The 20498-nt window shown below is 40.7% G+C and overlaps 1 protein-coding gene across 1 annotated transcript in view; it reads right to left on the minus strand.

The window, feature by feature from the left end:
- Positions 1–20498, minus strand: part of PSMB7 (proteasome 20S subunit beta 7) — a 53272-nt gene that overhangs the window by 16899 nt on the left and 15875 nt on the right. Inside the window, exon 6 of the mRNA XM_080927235.1 lies at positions 9829–9887. Within this exon, the coding sequence (XP_080783361.1) occupies positions 9829–9887 (59 nt within the window). The remainder of the gene's footprint in view (positions 1–9828; positions 9888–20498) is intronic.

Here is a 20498-nt window from a genome sequence, read left to right on the forward strand (position 1 = left end):
TCAGAAATAAGATGCCCTTAGGATTTACAGTCACTTCCCTAAGATTTATTGAACCTTGAATTCCAGAAATCTGGCCCAAGAAGAACCTCTCCCCCACAAGGGGAATTTGGGAATACTGACTGCTTTTAGCTTCTCTTCCTTTTCTTCCCAAGATTAAACAAAAGAACAAGACAAATTTAATTCTTCATAATCCCATATCCCAAACATCTGACTTCCAACTTTTGTTGAAAGTAGAATAGAACGAGGGTAGAAATAAAAACCCTCCACTAATGGTAAACCAGCACTCAAGAGAGAGTTGAGAAGACATGGACGTCTAAGTACCCACATCTAAGTCAAGAAGGCTCTGGAATCCCAAAGAATCTAAGAAAGAAAAACAATATCCTGTCAAATCCAAATGCTGTATGAAAGGAGGCCAAGTCCTCCTCTTCAAGCATCAGACACAAGGAAAAACAAAACAAAACAAAACAAAACAAAACAAAAACAACTTTGCCCTCTGCGGTTCCACAAGAACACTGATATGAATGAGGAAAACGCAGGGGAGGGACCTTAATTCAGGTCGTCCCTTTCTGCCTCACCAAGTAGGCTGCTGGCAGGTTCCACTGCCAAGAGAACAAACTTTTAGGAAGCAATCATTAATTTTACTTATGACTGTTCTGTTAGGGGGCAGGGGTGGGGGTCCTCTGAGCAACCACATGCCATAATGTGTGTATAGGGATCAAAAGACAACTAAGGAGATTCATTTCTCTCCTTCCATCATGGATTCCAGGGATGAAACTCATGTTACCAGGCTTTTATGGCAAGTGCTTTTAGAAGAGCCATGTTGCCAGTCCATTTTGGTGTTCTTTCAAAGATTATTTATTCTTTTTTTTTCTTTCCCCCAGTGCTGAAGATAGAAGCTAGAGCCTTGCATCAAACTCACTTTTAAAAAGAGAACCAATTTGACAAGCCTACGTTAGTCTTCTTACTCTCCAGTGAGACTATAATCCCTTCTCTGACCTTACCCCTCACTCCAAGTCTACCAGCACAATGTTTAAAGGGGGCTATACATCTGAGCTGGTGGGTGGCATCCTATCCACGGCGCTTCCCATTATCATCCATCAAAAGAGTTAACGGGGAAATTCCCTTAAATCGCCTACTAACCCATAAATGCCGATTTCAGTGTCTATTTATTGCTAAGCTTCACTAATCAATTCCACTGGAAAGCAACACTATAAATAATTCCATGCAGGGCTTATGGAAGTGTATCTTGGGGGTTCTGACACCCCCTAAACCTAAAGTTTTAAAACCAGAAAAAAAAAAGAGTACTAAAGAAATTAATGTATTTTCTTTATCTAGCATAAAGATACAATTTTATTGCATCTAATGCTTCTGGTCTTAAGGAAAACCAGTAAGTAGGAATTATAATCAAAGGGGGGAAAATCACAGAAAAAAAAAAAAAATCACAGAAAAAAATCAACCTTCAAAAGAGCCTTGAAAAGAGACCTTTCACTATTTAAAGAAATACACATCAATGTCCAAAACTAGAGTTCATAAGCAAGTCCAATATTAAACGGTTCCATTCACACATCTCCAGTTCTGTTCACCTTACATAGATAACAGTACTCAAAATGACAGGTGGTAAGCACTGGTAAGGATGTGAAGCAATCAAAGCCTTCCTACATTGCTACCCACACAGAAATTATGGAACAATCTGGCAGTACCATAAAAGGTTAAGTTAGTCCCACTCCACAAATGTACAAGAGATGTTCACAGTATAGTAGCCAAACAGTAGAAATAATCCAAATGTCCATCAACTAATGGATATACAATGTATGCTATGTCCATACAATGGACCATCCCATCACTAAAACAACGATGCACTGATACCTGCCACAACATGAATGAAACATTATTAAAAAATAAGGACACACACACACATACACACAACCAACACATACAGTGACATCCAAATCTAGTGGCTTTGCAGAAAATAGGCAATGCTGGTCTTTTGAATCAGAAGGTTTGAAAATATTCTAAAACCAAATGTAGTGATGATGGCTGTACAACTCTCATTAACACAGTAAAAGCTGCTAACTTACACAGGCAAACTGTATGGGTGTGAATTATGTATATCAGTAAACTTGTTACTACATAATAAAGAATCCAATGTTTCTAGAACATGGTGACCTAAAAAAGGTCAAAATGCTTAATGACATGTCACAAGTCAATAAATTCACATTCTAGTTTTGGGGGGTTTTGTAGTTGTTTGAGACAGGGTTTCTCTGTGTGGCCCTGATTGTCCTAGTACTGGGTCTGTAGACCGGGCTGGTCTCTTAACTCAGAAATCTACCTGTTTCTGTTGTGATTAAAGGCATGTGCCGCCACTACCCAACAACATTCTAATTATTTTTAAAACTAAAAGATCACAATAAACAAAAGGGCCGGCACTCAAAGAATTTTGGTTTGAACTGGACCATTTCCCTCTAGACATATAAGACAGTTAAACTGATGTAGCTAGCACATAAATACAGCTTAAAAATTGAAATCTGAAAAACTAAGTTAAGTGAAGCTCTCCAAGCTGACACTATTTCTACTATTTGTTAAGGTCAGGCCTTTTTTAAAAATTGCATTTACTTAAAAATGTGTTTGATGTCAATGGGGTTCAAGCTGCATAGGAAGGTGCTCTGCTAAACACCCACAGTCCTCCTTGATCACCACTCTCTGTGGTGTGGGTTCTGCCAGCAAACCTCCCAGTCAGTGGTCACCTTCCTATAGAGTCATTAAACCTCTTGGTGTCAGCTGGGAGAATGAACCAGCAGCTTCCACACCTGAGCCCCCGTGGCAGGGACAGAGGCATTAGGATCAAGATCACTAATGAATACAGAATTCATATGCTGCTTGTCAGGGTCCTGAGCTCAGAGTCCACAGATGCGACCTAAATAGGATGGCGACAGAACAATTGTTGACGAAGATTAAAAAGTTTTGGCAGTTGGGGAAGAGAGAGCACCTCATTATTCAAATGCAATAGTCTTGCTCTGCCTCCCCCCTCCCCCTCCCAGTTATTTGTGACTTGCCTCAAATGGACAAACGCCACTCACCCAGCATTTAAAGAGCTCTCAGTCTCACCACTAAATCTGAGAATTGTGTCATCTGTGCATCAGCCATCTAAAGAACACAACTCTCTTGTAAATAAAATCATCAGAAAACTCTGGGGGAGAAAAACCATAGAATATTTAGAATGGGGGACACATAAGGATGAGAATAAGGGAAAAAAAAGTTATAATCTAAAAAAAGAAGCAGGGCAGTGGTGGTACACACCTTTAATCTCAGCACTTGGGAGGCAGAGGCAGGTGGATCTCTGAGTTTGAGACCAGCCTGGTCTATAGAGGAAAGTCTAAAGTCTTTCCAGGACAGCCAAGGTTTCTTCACAGAGACACCCAGTCTCAAAAACACAAAAACCAAGCAAACAAAGAGCTCTGCATAGCCAAATGTGTGGTTCCCCCTTCCCCTACCCCTCCCACATCTCTCTCCTGCTCTGGGCTCCCTCCCATGGATATGCTCAGCAGACAAGTGGGCTGATGTTTGTGCGCACCCTCTGACATATACCTGGCTTTCTGTTGACCTAGCCAGAAGAAAGAAACACTCTGAACTGCCCCACAAGTAACACACCTTCCTCGCTATTGTCAGAAATTACACACTGAGCAAAGAGACACAACAACACAGTAGCTGATTTCAGCTAAACAACTTCAAAGTCAGACTGGTAAGAGTTCAAATCCTGACCTCATTGCTGACCATCTGTGTAGCCTCACACAGGTTACTGATCTTCCTACAGCTTGGTTTTCTTTCCTTTAAAGTGTGGATAACAAAACACTAACTTCCGGTAAACATCTGAGACTACAGCCACTCCATTCACTATCTTCCCCCCAAAAGCAACACTTCCATGACACACAGACTTATGCTGTACTCATATCTACCAAACAGGTCTGTCTTAGACAGTGAGCTTCCAGATGGGAAGGAAGGCTCTCACCTCTCTATGCCATAAACCACTAAGCCTAGTATGAGATCCTCTCAGTGGCTGCTAATGTGACAGAAGACATTTACCATGTTTTAGAGAGCCAATCTGTGTACACGGCCACAGAAGGTGTTCTATTGCCTGCATCTATTCCTCTCAGCAAACTGCAGGTAGGTCTCCGAAACTTGGCTTGCAGTCGAGCACCCAGACCCATGCTGCAAGTACAGTAGAAACAGACTAGCCCCTAATCCTCTAGCACCTAAGCCTCATTCCCCTTTCTAGATAACTACATTGAATTATGTTTGTTTCCCTCTGGGACCAAGGTATGTGATAAACGCAACAGACTTTTTAAAAATCAAAATAATGCAGATTTCCACCACTACTATCCCTCTGCACAGCAAATATGAAGTCTGCAGCTTTGCTTCTGCTACTTAAATAAACACACACTTCTAAGGTTTGCTGTCAGAGCAGCATATTGATATCAAGTCTTCCATTATTTAAATGGATCTATAGCTGCCCACAATGACAGATTAACCCTGTTTCTTCGGGAGCTAGGTGCTTGGCATCACATTTGTGAGATAACCACAAGCCTTTAGGGCAATAGCTGCTCACATCTTTAGCTATCTGCAAGCACTTCTCTAGAGGCCAGCATTGGTCAAGAAATAAAGTACGAGTCCATAAATCAGATGGCTCAAGTGGTACTTGTATGCGTCACCATCTATCTTCCTACTTTCCTCTGAAGGGTACAGGGTAAGAGCTCATCACTGGGTACTGCAACCACAGAAAGGGCCATCACAGTGGGCAGTGACAAAGCATGTGCTACTTAAAACTGAAGCCACACTAAGACTGGGGGGAAAGATCCTGCTGGTGTTAGCATGCCTCCGGCAGTGGTAGGAACTTCAACAAGTCATCTTCAAAAGGCAGAGAGCCAGAGCTCTAGAAACCTGCAAAATTGGCTAAGCCTGCAGTCTTCATTGCTTTAAGTTGAGAATCTTCAAAGTCTAGAATTCTAACTGTAGGGCACAGCAGCTGCCACTGCAGATCTGATCCTCTCAGCTTTTGGCAGCTCTCAACTTGAGATTCTAGCAAAAGAATTTTTCAAGTTGCTATTATTGCCTGTCATAGATTTATAAATATTGTGCACTATCTGCTGTGGCATGGCTCTCATGGGACGTCAGAGCATGCCAAACGCATAACAGAATGAAAACAGTTTCTATTCTTCAAATAAATGCTAATTTTTTAACTGTGCTCACAATGTGTTTGGTGACCAGCTCCAATGGTAAGAATATGTATGGGGGAGTGGGGGGAAGCTGACTGCCTTCTCCAGCAGCATTCAGCTGCTGCTTTCATTAAGCTTGTTTAATTAGATTCCAGATGCTAATTTGCAAGCCGATACCAGAGGGTGCAGGACAGTTTGCCTTTGAATCCACTCCCTGTGATGTCAGGGTCCTGCCGCACACCACTAGCCTTCGGCGGCCTTCGCACAGTATTCTGACAATTAGTGCAAAGAGGGGACAGTATTGATCTTGACAGACTAAATATTAATCTTCTACCCATTTTAATGAATTGTAATCTTCAAGAGTTGAAATTTCTCACCGGGCCAAATGAAAACATTCCTTCTTAATAGAGAAAGGGACTAGAAGGAGAGGTGCCCTAAGTTAGCCATCCAAGAGCTTCATTCTTTCTCACCCCAAGGCAAAGTCTGCACTTCTGGACTAACAGAGCATTTCCAGGTACTCTAGTCACATTCCATAAAACTGAATGGGAAATGATCTGAAAAGCCACAGTATGAGTAACACTAGAGTCCCCATACGCTGTGGATCACAATCACTATCGGGTTTCTTACACAGGCCTTAACGACTGAGAAAAGAATCAGAAGGCATGGCAACATGCAGTTTCCCATCTCTGAAATAAATGTCACCCTTCACATTTAAAACCTACTATTCTAATACAATGCCTAAATAAGTTCTTTTTTCTAAGTAATGATAACAACACTGGTAATAATGTATTTATTACCAGTAAAAAAAAATTTACCTTGATAAATTTTTCCTTTCTAACACAGTTGAACACTATGAACACCAAAGGTAAAGTCTACAGGCTACTTCAAAGTGGGATGAACTTGAGCACAACTCAGTAGTTCCTTTCAGCCCATTTGAATCTACCTATCCACAAATACTGACTGACTAGGTATGTGCCAAACACCTGTAATCCCAGCACCAAGTAAAGGCAGAAAAAAGGATCAAACATTTAAGGCCAACTTGGACTACAAAGTGGGAGAAACAAACAAAAGCCAAAGCGGCTAAATCTCCATTAGGTGCCAATCCTACGATACATGTACGAAAACAGAATGAATAAAGATAGTCCCAACCCTCAGTCCTCCAGGTTAACAGCAAGGGAGAAAAGCAGGACAGTGAAAATTATAAGACTGCTCCAAGCAACACTTGGGTATCAACTAGCTACGGTTGTTTTGTTTTTGGGGTTTGTTTTTGTTTTGTTTGTTTTTGTTTTTTGTGGGGTTTTTTTTTTTTTTTTTGCCTTTTAATATGCCTTAAATTCACCAGCTAGCTACTTGTTTCTCTGAAACTCTGAACTAAGAGCTTTCACTGGTGGCAAACCCAAGGCTCAGATGAGCTACAATAGCAGAGCCTATATCGGGGTGCTTAAGAGTCTCAGCTGGGTTGACAGCAGCTTTTCTGGACTGTTCTCAATGGGTACTTGCTTGCCCAGTGCCCCACCTTCTGCCCCTGAGTACTTAATGGGATGTCTCTATCACTGTGGAGAAAGATACTGGCTATCTTCCCGTTGTCTCAAAAGTATGTTCTGAACTTTCCAGACAGAAAGGAAACAAAGTCCCTTTGGGTCGTCAGGTGGTTTTTGATGACTCAGATTTAGCTTTAGCTCAAGCCAAGTAGTGAAAGCTGGAAGCTGAAGAACAGAGATTGTCTCATGACCTCTAGCACTCAAGGTACTCCCATTCCTTGACAAGTGGGAAAGATACCCATGAAAACAGCCACCAAACATGTAGAACAGAGGTTAAGAAGGAGCACAGAGACATAGATTGATAAGAAATCCCTGAGGGTCACTGGTGAACAACAGCAATCAGAAGTCAACAGCAAGCAAGAATGTGAACAGACAAGAATAGCTGAAGTGACTTCTGTTCTTAATATCCTTCTGTTCCCCAACACTCAATGTTCACCCTGGACTTATGTTGGGCTGGTATATTTATAAACAACATGCACTCACTTTCCAGCATCTTAGAGAACATTAAAACAAGCACATAATACCCAGGATTTCATGATACTAACTATATCACTATATCTTATATTTACTTAGAAAGTAAATCTAAGACAAAATAAGAGGGCCATGGGAAAGCTCAAGAAAAGGCTGACTGAAAAGGGACTCTAAAGGCAAAGAAACTTCAACATTCAGATATAATGACAGTTAACTGCGATTACAATGCTAAGGCTCATTGACTGTGACTCTATTCCTGTGCATTTTATGACATGTAAACTGTATCAATTTATTGTTAAAGAATATTTTAGAGAGAAGTAATAGCCTAGGTACATGGACAAGGCAGAAAAATAGCACAACACACAAATGGCAAAGTCAAGACCCAAGACTAAGTGAGGTCTCCCCAATAAACTTGTCTTGTTTTCTGAAACAAGGTTTCTCTGTGTGGCCCTGGCTATCTTGGAACTCAATCTGTAGATACACCTGCCTCTACCTCCCAAGTGTTAGGATTAAAGGCATGCTTCATGACTGCCTGGCAAAACTTCCTAAGAGTACATTTTAAATAGGACCACATGAAAATAGCTTTGCTAATGTTTTTATTTACTTGACATACTTAAAATCATGTCACCTGTGAGTATTGTGGGGTAAGTAAGGGTCAGGTTCCGGGCCTCACGACAGGCAAATGCTCTACTACTAAGCCACACTCCCAAATCGATATATATGTTAAGACTATCATTTGAGCTTTATAGTGATTTTCACTAATTGGCTATGTTAAATTTCAACCTAAAATTATAAATTTATACGATGATAATTATTTCAACCTGTCTCTCGGGCTCCCAGGTAATGTAGAAGAACATTCAATGTTTCAAACACAGGCATACTATATCTGAGAAATGCTCTCTTTAGAATGATAAGAATCCCAAGTTTTACTGAAGGGAGGCTGATATTTCCCTCTTCTCTCCAAATCACATCCACCTTTGAACATTTAAGAGTTCAGACCTGACACAGTATAAAAATTACTTTAGTAGAAAATCAAGTCACTTTTAATGTGCCTCAGACGTTAATTCTTTCTGCAATTCTCAGTTTTCTTCAACATATGGAGAGTCTAATTAGTTGGAAAAGACAAAACTTCCAAGAAAGTCTGAAAAGATTAATGTGGTTTAAAGAGGTGCTTGACATTAAGCCTTTTTTTCTGTAGAAAACTAGAGGCCTTGGTTTTGGTTTCTTTCCTTTTGAAGTGACCTAGTATACATAATTTTTTCTCTATGTATTTAAAGTACACCAAACAAAAAATAATGCTGATATAGGAATAAATTTTCACACTGAGAAATGAGAACAAAATTCTAATTTCATTTACAGTTTTACGCGTGGCCCTGTTTATTCTTCTTAATTGGAGTTCAGATGCTATCATTTTTTAATAAAAAATATCTGCCTAGAGTCTGTATGTTTTAATTCCTGTAACTAAGAAAAAAGGAAGAAATGGAACCCATGGGACATATCACTTGTGTGTTATCCTCATGTTCCAAGGGCACAGGAGACACCTGTCCTGGCTGATCAGTACTATAAGCCAATGTTCTCTCTCTAGAAATTGGCCCAAACCTAAAGGGCAAAGAGAACACTGGAACTCCATGACATTTACTGCTCCAATGACAATGACAGAATAAAGAACAAAATATTTTTAATATACCATCTAAAAAGTTAATTCTCACTAATGTCTGTCCTTGGGATTCTAAACAAAACACTTCCAAAATCAGAAAGGACAAAAAGGTGAGGTAAAAACACACTTAGACTGTTTACCTATGAAAAGAGTTGACACTCCTTAACAAAAACTAATGATGAAGACATCAAGTAGAAACAGAGAAGACTGTCCTTAGGACTCCTGCTCAGCACTGGTTCAGGGTGCAGAGAAAGTGCATCTGAGGATGGGGTGGGAGTGGGGCAGGTACCATTGGTACCACAGACACCCAGCAAACTGACCACACCTTTGGAAGCAGCAAGAGGGATTTCTCTGGGGAGGCTTTCGTGGTAAATGTATGCATCATTAAAGTAGACAGGCCAAATGTCTTTCATAAGATTCTATCTCTTCTAATACCAAAGAAAATATAATGAAACAATCCCTTACAAATATATTTGGGATATTAGATCCATAACACCCTGAGCGTGAGCAGAATTTTGTCCCAACTTCTGCCAGAGACTGGAAAATTCAGAGATTTTAAAAACTGACCCATTTTTAGGTCAGGTCTGTGTGACATGAAAGACATACATAGTTGCTCTATTTTTAGTGAGAGAACAGAAAAACAGGTTGTTCTGGCATCCTGACACAAAAATCTCAGTACACAGGAAAATATCCTACATTGCAAGAAGCCTGAAAGAGCCCAGGGCAAAGCCGAACAGCACTGGTTCCTCAAGCCTGAGGGAGAACACAACAGGGCCACCACAAATAACGTTTTCCCAAGAAGTGGGTCTCCTCAATGTTTAAACCTGTGCCAAAAACCGTCCACGAAATGACAGTGTTGTGCAAGCTCTGGGGGAGGAATCAATTTGTAACTGTTTGACATACAAGTGGGAAAATATCTAGAAGAAGGAAACTACAGGAGCTTACATACCTCCATATCTGGCCTAAACTTATCTTCAAACACAGCCATTGCTGCCAAGGAGCCAGAACCTGTAAGAAAAAGATGAACTTTTAGAGTATATTAGCAACACTCAGCTTCTCCATCTTGAGTTTACCTTGGGACAGCAAAATCAGTCAAACATGCCCAGTGTCACATTCAAATGTAGTGTGTCAAGTCTAGAGGCCACATCCAAACAAAACCTGGTGCTCTTCCAAAGTCTGGAGTCACTTACTACTTGGTCAGCTAACCTGCAATTGCCCTCCCATCACTGGCAGGGCCAACCCTTCATCAGTCACACTGAAATGCTGAAGCTTAAAAATGAGGTCATGGAGAATTTGTATTTTTCCAAGAGGTAAGTGCCCGGTAATTTCCTCTATCCTGTGTGGGAAAGCCTGCATTCCACACTTGCCTTGGCAAGCTGCTGGACACAGTGCTAAATACCAAACCCGTTAAGAAGACAGTGTTTTAATGAGCTGGCCCTGGTAGAGTCACCTTGGCTCATAGGCAGGGAGGAAGACACGGAACCAGCGATGGTAATGGGACTTTGCGCTGCGCCACCAGGTTACCCTGCTACAACTGTGAAACACTGCATTCTGTGGCATTTATTTGGAGCTATTATTTTTAGTTTGTACTTTGAAGAGTAAGAGCTGAGTAGACAAAATGACAAAGATACAAAAATTTATTACAACAATAGCAATGGCTGAAAGGTTATACTGTGCAGATAACAGAGCAAATTTATCCCTACCAAGGTTGGACGTAAGGCATTACAAATAAGCCTGGCCAGAGTGGACACAAAGGCAGCTCAGCATTATTTGAAAATTTAAACTTGCATTGTTCAGAACCCAGAGAATCTTTAGGAAATTGTCATCTATCTGTACAGGGCTCTGGCATTATTTCAGGGTTCTCTACTTTTGGCGAGAGGATACAGCTGCCCACAATTTTTTACTCCAATTAGAAGATTTTTTGGCATTTATTACTTTTTAACTTGTTTTGCATAACACTATCTATTTAGCTGGGTCACAGAGAAAACCATATTTTCTATTTAAAATGATTTGTGTACATCGCTTGACCACCTCAATGGTTTAGCAAAGGAAAAAGGCGGCGATTAAACAGTTTCAAATGAGGTGTCCTGCTGATTTTATCAAGTCTGCTGAATGTATAATGAAAAAGGAGAAGCTGACAGCAACACTGCACTGAGGAAATACAGACTACCTTATCTGAACCATTTAAGGAGGTCCAATTATAGATCAAATTTAAAGGGTAGAAACGGCAGATTTACAGACACAAATCAATGAACATGGTAATCCCGATGAATATGACAGATACTCCTGTTACAGAATATTGCTGTGGTTGAGGATCATTACCTTCACAGTACCGGATACATCACATCCAAAGCAGTGGGAAACGTCAAGTGTAGACCAGCATTATAAGCAATGACTATTCATTTAGACTCTGGGAGCAAAGGCAACCCCATTTCCCCTTCTTGCATTTCTTCTCTTTTGGGGTTAAAAACAAAACCCTAATATAGTCTAAAGGAACATTAAAAGCTCTTTGGAAAGGAGACAGACATTAAACATATATGGAATAGATATAATCCAAAACACCCCGGCATATGCAGGGGCAGGCTCACCAAATCAAGCCTCTGATTTCAAAATAAACATATCCTTGAAAAATGTGGAAAGAGGGTCACATTCCACCAATGGCTTCATTAGTTCCCAGCTCACCAGGAAATTCAGGAGTCAAAGGAAAACAAAACAAAACAAACAAACAAAAAAACCTCTTGGTTTCTGTTTCAAGGCACAAGTAGAAACCTTAATTCTCTAGGTCTCACTAGGAAAAACCAAGCTGGTTTTTTTGTGGAAAACAAAGGACAGCTGTCAGGAGGAAACAAGAAAATTGCAAATGAGGAAATCTCTGAAAAAAAAAATTCTTCTAGATACAAAACGTTCCTGCAGAGTGGCCAAAGGCAGGCTTGCCTTCCAAAGTGTCCGAGATTATCTATCTTGAGGAAGAGCCCAAGGGTAAATGGACTAACAGGCTCGAAATCCACATTTTAAAAGGATACAAAAAGACAGGGTATTTACCCAAGAGCTAACAACTTTGTAGAGAATGGAAATGAATTATTGTTAAAGAAACAAACCAAGCTTAGCTTAAAGGCATTTTTCCTGGGGAAAAAAAATTGCTGGCCTTTTTTTTTTTTTGGTCTCCTGGCCCTTCTTTCCTGGTAAGAACTTTTACTCTATTCTGTCTCCTAGGCTTGTATCTGCTTCTGATCAATTTCATTCAATATTTTAATGAAAAACAATTGTTCCTGCCCAACCAAACAATTCTTCCTTGATCAGAAGCTGTTTTCTGCTTGGCAGTGACACCACAGACATAATTTGTGTAAGCGGAAAAGATGTACCGAACCCTCAACTACTGGATCAGTAAGGGTCTGCTATGTGTTTGTGGGGGTCAGGAGAGCACTCCACAGTATAGAAGTGGTGAGCATAGGAAGGACACGAACAAGATATTTCTGCTTTCCTGTCTATACCTCCATCTTTAGCACACACAGTAGGAGACATTCTCTGGAAAAAGCCTCCTGAACTATGCTTGATTCTGCTCCCTCTGAAGCCAAAGACAAAGAGGTTCCAAAAGAAATGTAAAAGTACATTTGAAATTCTTGAGATTCAATCTCAAGAGAATTTCTACATCATTTGCAATTAGCTCCTACCCTCAGTTTTCAGGAAAGGAAGGCTCTGGCGCCCCCTTCACATGAGACCATAGAAGTGCTAGCAAATGGCACAGTCCCTGTCAACAGATTTTTGGCTGCACACATCTGCTACACACAAAAGTTTGGGTAACGATTCACATAGGAGTGCAACTGTCAAAGCCACAAGAGGGCAGAGTAAAATCATCACAGAACTTCAAGGCAATGCAATGAGAGGCACAGAAAAAAGAAACTGTCAATTTAAAAAAAAAAAAAAAAAAAAAAAAAAGACAAGAACAATATTGCTAATGTTTATTGAAGCTCCCAGATCTTGGTCCTAGCCCAGAACCAGATACAACAAATCATCAGACAAATGCCATACAACACACCTCACTTTCCCCATATGCCATTAATAGACGCCCCAAGCTATCCACTGCTTCAGCTTCTAGCCACCTGGTCAGGCATTACCATACACAAAGCCAGGGCAAATTCTTTAGAAGGACTATTTGCACTATTTTCTATTCTAAAAAAAAAAAAAAAAAAAAAAAAAAAAAAAAAAAAAAAAACGGACACCTGAGTTCCAAACTATCTGGTTTCCCATACAAATGGAATATACAGAAAGAGAGGATACAAGTGGGATTGTGCTTTATACACTTCGTTGTGCAGTTAAGAAGCCAGATGCTAATGACACCTGCTTTCCATATGTGGAGCTCTGTGAATACAACATATACATGGAGAGTGCTCCATGAACTCCCACCCTGGCAGAAATGAAAGTACACCAGGGAGAAGCAAACAGGACCATCGTGCCACACGTAATGCCTAATGTCACCTAGTTTTTACAGCAACCCACTGCAGTGGTAACCATCTCAGCCAGGATTATAGGCTCAACATGCACAGGGCAGAATTCCATCTCAGCTGCTCCCTTATGTGGCCTTCTCACACAGGTCTATATGCGTTCAGAAAGAACACACAAGACTGGTTATGACCATGTCTTACCACTACCCTTAGGCCCTCCCTTCACTTCCCCAGTGCACATACTTCACATTCTACCATCACTTCTCAAATGCCCATGCTATTTTCAGCCTTCCCACCTTGGTATGTGGCAGTCCCTGGGCCCCTTGACAGTTCACAGCACTCTCAATCACCTTCAAACCCCAGCTGAGATACCACTTCTTCCCAAGAGTCTTCTCTGATTACCAGCCACCCCATGAGAGCTTACCATTCAACTGTCCACTCTTCCACAGCTACAGACATACACCAAGCTAGCATATAAGCACCGAACAGGTCCATGTTGGATTATACCATGATGAATAGAAGCAACTGGCCAGGAGCCAGGAAAACTGAACAGATCCTAAGGAATGATGATAGCAACCGACATCTTATGAGGTGTAAAAGAACATGTACTGCCTGGTGCCTAATTCACCACACCAGAATGAATAAAGGCGATTAGATAACCCAAGTTCAATTTTCAAAAAGATGTCTTGAAGCAACAAAGCTACATCCAATTCCTATCCTAATATGGCCAAGCCTCCAACTGCCACAGGAGTAGGCTACCTTCTTGGGTTTCTGAATTCTACCAGTGACGCTCTCCATCTCATCAGGAGTTTCCACGCAGTTGCTCCTTAGCAACCTTCACAAGTCTGCCTTTTCAGATCACCCACAGTGACTGAGTAGCTACTGCTGTTTCCAGAACAAAGCTCTTCAAAACAGAAAAGGCAAGGAACAATTCAGTGATTGGCATTTAGAGATAATTTTGTGCAAGCCCTGGAGTGGCTCCCGACCTTACCATCCCCCAGGCCCACTGTCCTCCATCGTGTTCAATCCTCACTGGTGCAGCTTCGCTTGATACCTAACACACCGAGAAGCCAGGCTGTGGAAAGACAGACATAGAAGAAAATCTGCATCCCAGGGAGTTGGCGCTTGCAGGGCCAGGAACTATGCTCTATGTATTCTTAATCCACAGCAGCCACTCAGGTGGGCACTGCCTGGTCTTGGCTGCCCTAGCACGATGCTCATTAAAAGACTCTTCCTGCAAATGATACCTCGCCAAGACCTGGGAAGAGGGCACGGTCAACCCTACCACTGTCCCACCTACAGACCTGAGAAGACACTGGGGAGCCAACCACAACTGCTGACCTCCAGAAGGGGCTGATACATTCATACCCAAAGGTCACAGCTTCACCCAAGATTTTAAATGAAATATCTGTTTTTGTAAGTCCAAAGCCACTGGCTAAAAAAAAAAAAAAAAAAAAAAAAAAATACTGTAATATAAATTATAAGAGTTGAGACTTAAAAAAGTGTAAAATGCAGAAAATTAATAGAAAAAAAGCTCACACAAAAACATCATTTCCAAAGATACAGCAGTTTATAAGCTGAGAAGACAGAGATACACAGTCAGAAGCACTTCATTATTAGTCAAAGAAAAGCAAATTAAAATAAAGCAACCATTGTCTGTCTTTTAAATTAACAAAGATTAAAAAGAGTAACAACTAGTTCCAACAAAAATATGATATGGTGGGCACTAAATTATTGGAAGAGGCAAAAAAGAGGACAAAACTTTTCTGTTGGCAATTTGGAAATCAGAAGTTGTGCTTTAAGAAATAAAGTCATATACAAAGAAGGGCCATTGTTTAGATCAGCAAACAGCAGCAATAAAACAAAAACCTAGAGAAACCTAAAGTTCTAATAAGCAAGAATGGAAGAAATAAACACAGTATTATATGAACAAGTCAATTAAACATGTCAAAACAGAAGTATTTTTATTTGCAATAAAAAGGGTCCATAGAGAACCTTCAGGAGAGAAAACATCTTCTACAGTAGTACTGGGAGATGTCCTTCCATAATACCAATGACACAAAACTGCAAGCCCATGAGTCAAAATAGCTGCCTACTTCTGAATGACTATTTCTACTGTTTACTTGCACTTTAAATTTTCTCTTCAAAAAAAAAAAAAAAATCACACTGCTTGTAATTTTAAGGTATAAACCTAGAGAAAAATCTAACATTATGAAACAAAGAAGCAAAAATAGCAAGTCACCAAGACCTTGCTTCCATTACATCTAGCAGCAACAGAAGCAGCAGCTCCTCATGAAATCCTCACACAGGCTGGATGGAAAGTCAATCAATGTGTGAGTTGGGACCAAGAAAAGTAGCAGTTAGTCTAGTCAACATAAGTATATCTGTCTCTCTTTACCTGGTCCTAAGGAAACTTTCTTTAGGACTGACTGACTCAGGAAAGCCAGCCCTCTAATGAAGTCTAGAGCACACCAGCACTCATCTAGAAGCAGACTGGCAAACAACAGCAACAGACACATGATCATAAGGAATTCCAGGGCACACTGACATCCATTGGCTCTGTGGCTCTTCAAACATGGAACATTGTACTAGTCACACTTTTTAAACAGAGTAACACTCAGAGATAAGGAACTTGATCCAATTTCATGTCTCATACTCTCATCTGCAATTCTGAAGCCAAAATTTGTGTGTGTCACTGGAAGGGGGGGTTTTGTTGTTTGGTCTGGTTTGAACATTCTTCCTCCACAGCCTAGATTGACATGGAAAAATGATTTTCCTGCCTCAATACTGTCATCCTCCTCGTCTCCACCTCCACTTTTTTCTTTCTTTCTTTCTTTTTTTTTTTTTTTTTTTTGTTTGTATCTGTGGCACTGGCTTGGGACCTAGGGCTTCACACATGCCCGGTGAGCATAATGCCAATGAGCTACACCATCCTCCGGAGAGTCACAGGGCTTTCTCCCTTCCACAACTTGCCTCTTAAAAAGGAAAGCAAAATTAAAGTCCAGATTAGCAAGTGAGCCTAGAATTAAGCTAATTACCACACATCTGAATACAATCTGTATTGCTTTATAACTTTAGTTTTACTTAAAAATTCAGAAAACATATTTGAATTTTAGTTAATGTTTTAAATGACTACATGAACTGCTATTGTCTACCACTGACACTTAGATATATATTCTAGGAGTGTTTTATATTACAATAGCCACAGTTTTCAAAAATAGAATTAGTCTTAATTTTCTGAAACCTCAGAAGATACTTAACAGCATTAGTGTGAATTGAAAAGACTTTATCCAAAATGACCGGGATCAAAAATAATTTGAATTTCGGATTTGGGGAAATATGCATACATACAATTATAATGAGATATCCTGGGATGGGAATCAAGTCTAAACATGAAATCATCTGCTTCATATGCAACCTATACACATAGCCTGAAGGTAATTTTATGCAATACGTAAGGAGATCTCAGTTCCCGCTGCAACCTGTCATATGAAGTCCAATGTGGTATCTACCTGCAGAGTCAAGATCCACGGTTTCACAAGTCAGAGTTATGATGTTCAACCTATGCTTCACCCTAAACCTTTTTTTCTGTAAGAATTCAGAACAAAATCCGAAATGTCTTATGAAAACTCACAGCCTCTTACTTGCTCTGTATGCTTAAAAATGATAGCATTAACACAGACTGTGTGCAATTTTGGGTTTGGGAGGTATGTAGCATACTCTTTTCATATACCAATGTTTGCTTAAATACTAAACCAAATGTAACAATTCTATAATCACTGTTACTAGACAACTGGAGGAATCAAAACTGAAATGCTTCTCCACAATGTGCTGCCTACCCAAGCTCTAAGAATTTGGCAGGAGAAAATCTGCTGCTTCTAAGACCCATGCTTAAACTCAGACTGTGGGGAAGGTGGGTATTTACTGATGGTCCCAAAGTCCTCAGCCCTAAAGTCATGTATACAGGATAGTCCCCATTTTAAAGACTAGAATTGATACTCCACTTGTTTCAAATTATTTTCCTACAACAAAGCAGCTGACAAGTAGACTGAAGGTCCAGAGGCTAGGAAGCCCAGGCCCAACTCAGAAGCAACTTGGGACATACATGCCAGTTGCCCAAGCTCTGTAATCACACAGCTGCTCATGTAGGGCACAGTTTTGAACTCCCTGGTCTCTCTGGGTACATCACTCTGAGGTACCATTGCCTCAAAACCTGGGATGTCCAGTGCAGGAGTTCCACTGGCTTCCTTTCCCCACACAGTCAGAGTGGCAATAGCTCAAGTTCCGATCAGTGACTCCTGCAGGCTCTGGAAGACGTATATAAAGCTGAATGCTAGGAGATAGTCAGAGCTCAATGAAAACTTGTTATTGTAATGACTCTGAGACAATCTCCCTGTTCTCCAACAGTGACTTGATATACTCATTCTCAACAGGTCCCTGAGTGGCAGCTTTAATGGGAACCAAGGCGTTCAAAATTTCTCTTCTCAATGTCAAGAAGTTCTAAGAGACAGCAAGAAATGGATCCCCACTGCTTTTCCCCAAATCAATTTTACCACATCTTCACAGAGGGGGGAAAAAAGGCTGCCTCTGCTAAAGAGCAGTCCGTTTTAAGCACCCAAGGACCTGTCTGCCACTGTGGTCTGCCAAGGTGGAAGATGTATGCAGCGATAAAGGAGTCACCGCAGAACTTTCTAATCCATCAGTGTCAGCTCTTCCTGACAGAGTGCTTACTCACACTTGCTCATTGTTAGTCAACTGGCCGCTCTTCCTGCAGAAAATCTGGTGCTTTCCACAGACCTACGGATGGAGGTCATTTTTCACTCCATTCCTGCCTACAAGGCCTCGTCTCCTGGTACTGGTGCTTGCACTGAGGGCCAACAATGCCAGTGTGTGAAAAGCTGATTTATGAATATAAAGCAATGCTGGTACCAGGGGACTGCGCTCAGCCACTAGAGAGCAGTGGAGCACCTCTCCAGGCTCAGTGAGAATAAGCCACAGACTTGAAAAGGTTTAATTGTATGCATGCATTTCATTATGAGCCTTGGCCAAAAGCTTCAGAGGCAGGCGGCAGGGCAAGCAATCAGACAATCTTGCATGGCTTGCTGAAATCCAGATTTGTCCTTTGTCAGCATAAACAGTTTAATTTGATGTTTTCACTCCTGAGTAAGCACTGAGTATTATATCTAAACCCTCATGAGGGGAAGAACGCTTCTTTTTCATCAACAAATGTACTTCAATGTCAGGGTCTACTTTTAATTCCCAATAAATTATTGGAAATATATTCCCAGTTAATATGCTGGAATATATATATTCTCAATCATCCAACATGTTTCACTAAAAACTAGTATCTCAAGCAATGCAACCCTTCTCTACACATAATTGTAAATAAATACTCAAAACATCATTTGAAGGGAGCCGGATTTTCCTCATAATTGTAACTGTAAGGTCTCATAGACCTAACACTTTATAAATACTCCTAGGAAAAGCTTAAAATTTGGGAGCATCTAGGCTTAAAATGTGAAAGGTTTTCTTACTAATGTATTGTGTGGTGACATGTCACTAGCTATGTCGAGAAGCGTTCTCTTAAAACAGAGGGCGACCTAACCCCACGCTTATGGGCTAACATAGAGAGTGAGAATTGCCATAGATGTGCCTGTCCTCTTGGTCACCCACAAGCAGGGACCAGAGTAGGAGATCACAGGTCTCAAGCTAGGAACACCACAACTTGCCTGCATCAGAGAGGGAAGGTGGAGCATTTAGGGACTGGTACCCTTTACTCTGGGCCCCATTTCAGAACTACTTCCTGTACTGCAGGTCAGTCTGCTTTTCAAGTCTTTCCCAGGCTGCCATGCCCCACAGAACTCTCAAGAACAAAGAGGGCAAAGGGTTTAGCAAATTGTAAGCATACCTGATTTTAATAATAAAGTATTGTGCAAAACAGAAATCCTACTAACCGGAAAAAAAAGATCAATTGCAAATCTTTCATTTAACTCATCTGTAGCTTCTTTTCAGACGTGGAAACAATGTCCATTCAGAGAGGTGAAGGAACCTACTCAAAGCTGCACAGCTAGTGACAGGAGATTGGGACACTGACCCTATTTCTGGAGGTAGCATCATCTTCATCCTATGAACTACCTAGAAACACAGAAAGTAACTTTCCACTTAATCTGACCTAAAATCAGAGAGTAAGAGAGCAGCAAGTGCTAGGCTGTAAGTACAAAGACACTTTGCTTTTAGTTGGTCCAATTTTGAGACAAGAGCAGGGAAAAAGGAATTAGTTAACCCCAGTCTCTCTGAAGTGGGATTTAAAGCAAAGAACGTAAAACTGAACACTTTGTTTAACCGATCTGAAAGTACTCCTGGCAAGGGCTTTTATTTGGTTGTGGATAGACTGAGTACTGAACTCAAACTCGAAAAGATTTCACAGAAAAATGTCAAAGCTTAAAAGAAAAAAAAAATGAAGATAACATTAATTCAATACTTTCAGTATTTTACTGACACCTTTATCTACCCCACAGAACCAAGAACAAAGTCCACTCTGGTCAGAATAGGTTAAGAACTCTCAAAGGCTAGCAGGATTTTATCCCATTCCAGGTATCGTCATGAATTTTACAAGGAAAAGTTTTCTCATCTCTAACCTAAGGGCACCATCTATTGGCTTAGTACCACCTTTGCAAACACCAGGAAGCGAGATAGAGGATTCAACTCGAAAGGACTCTCAACTCCCAGCTGTTTCCTCTTTGGCATTTCATAACTATAGAAATCTTAAGATTCAAAACCCATGTGTCACACATTTTAAATCTTCTAAAATGGACCTTGCTTGTACTAATCAAAGCTTGGAAAGGTGCCAGAGAAATCTCAGCACACAGAACTGCATAGAAAATGTGTTGGCACTAAGATGGCTGCAACATTCCACACACATCCACTATGTGCTTCCCAGCAAGGGTCGACACTCAGGGCACCCACTGCATCTTCAAGCCCCGTTCAAGGGGACAAGACTTTTAGTCACTCCTATTTTTCTTTGGTGACAGGTCTCATATAGTTCAATATGGCCTAGAACTCAAAATACAGCCCTACTAGAACCCGCTCACTTTAGCTTTCATAGTGCTAGGATTAAAAGCATACCTCTCCACTTTTAGCTTCTAGCTACCGTTTTACAGCAGAAGTCAAGTTTCAC

This window comes from Micromys minutus (genome assembly GCF_963924665.1).
Source record: "Micromys minutus genome assembly, chromosome: 13".
NCBI lineage: Eukaryota > Metazoa > Chordata > Mammalia > Rodentia > Muridae > Micromys > Micromys minutus.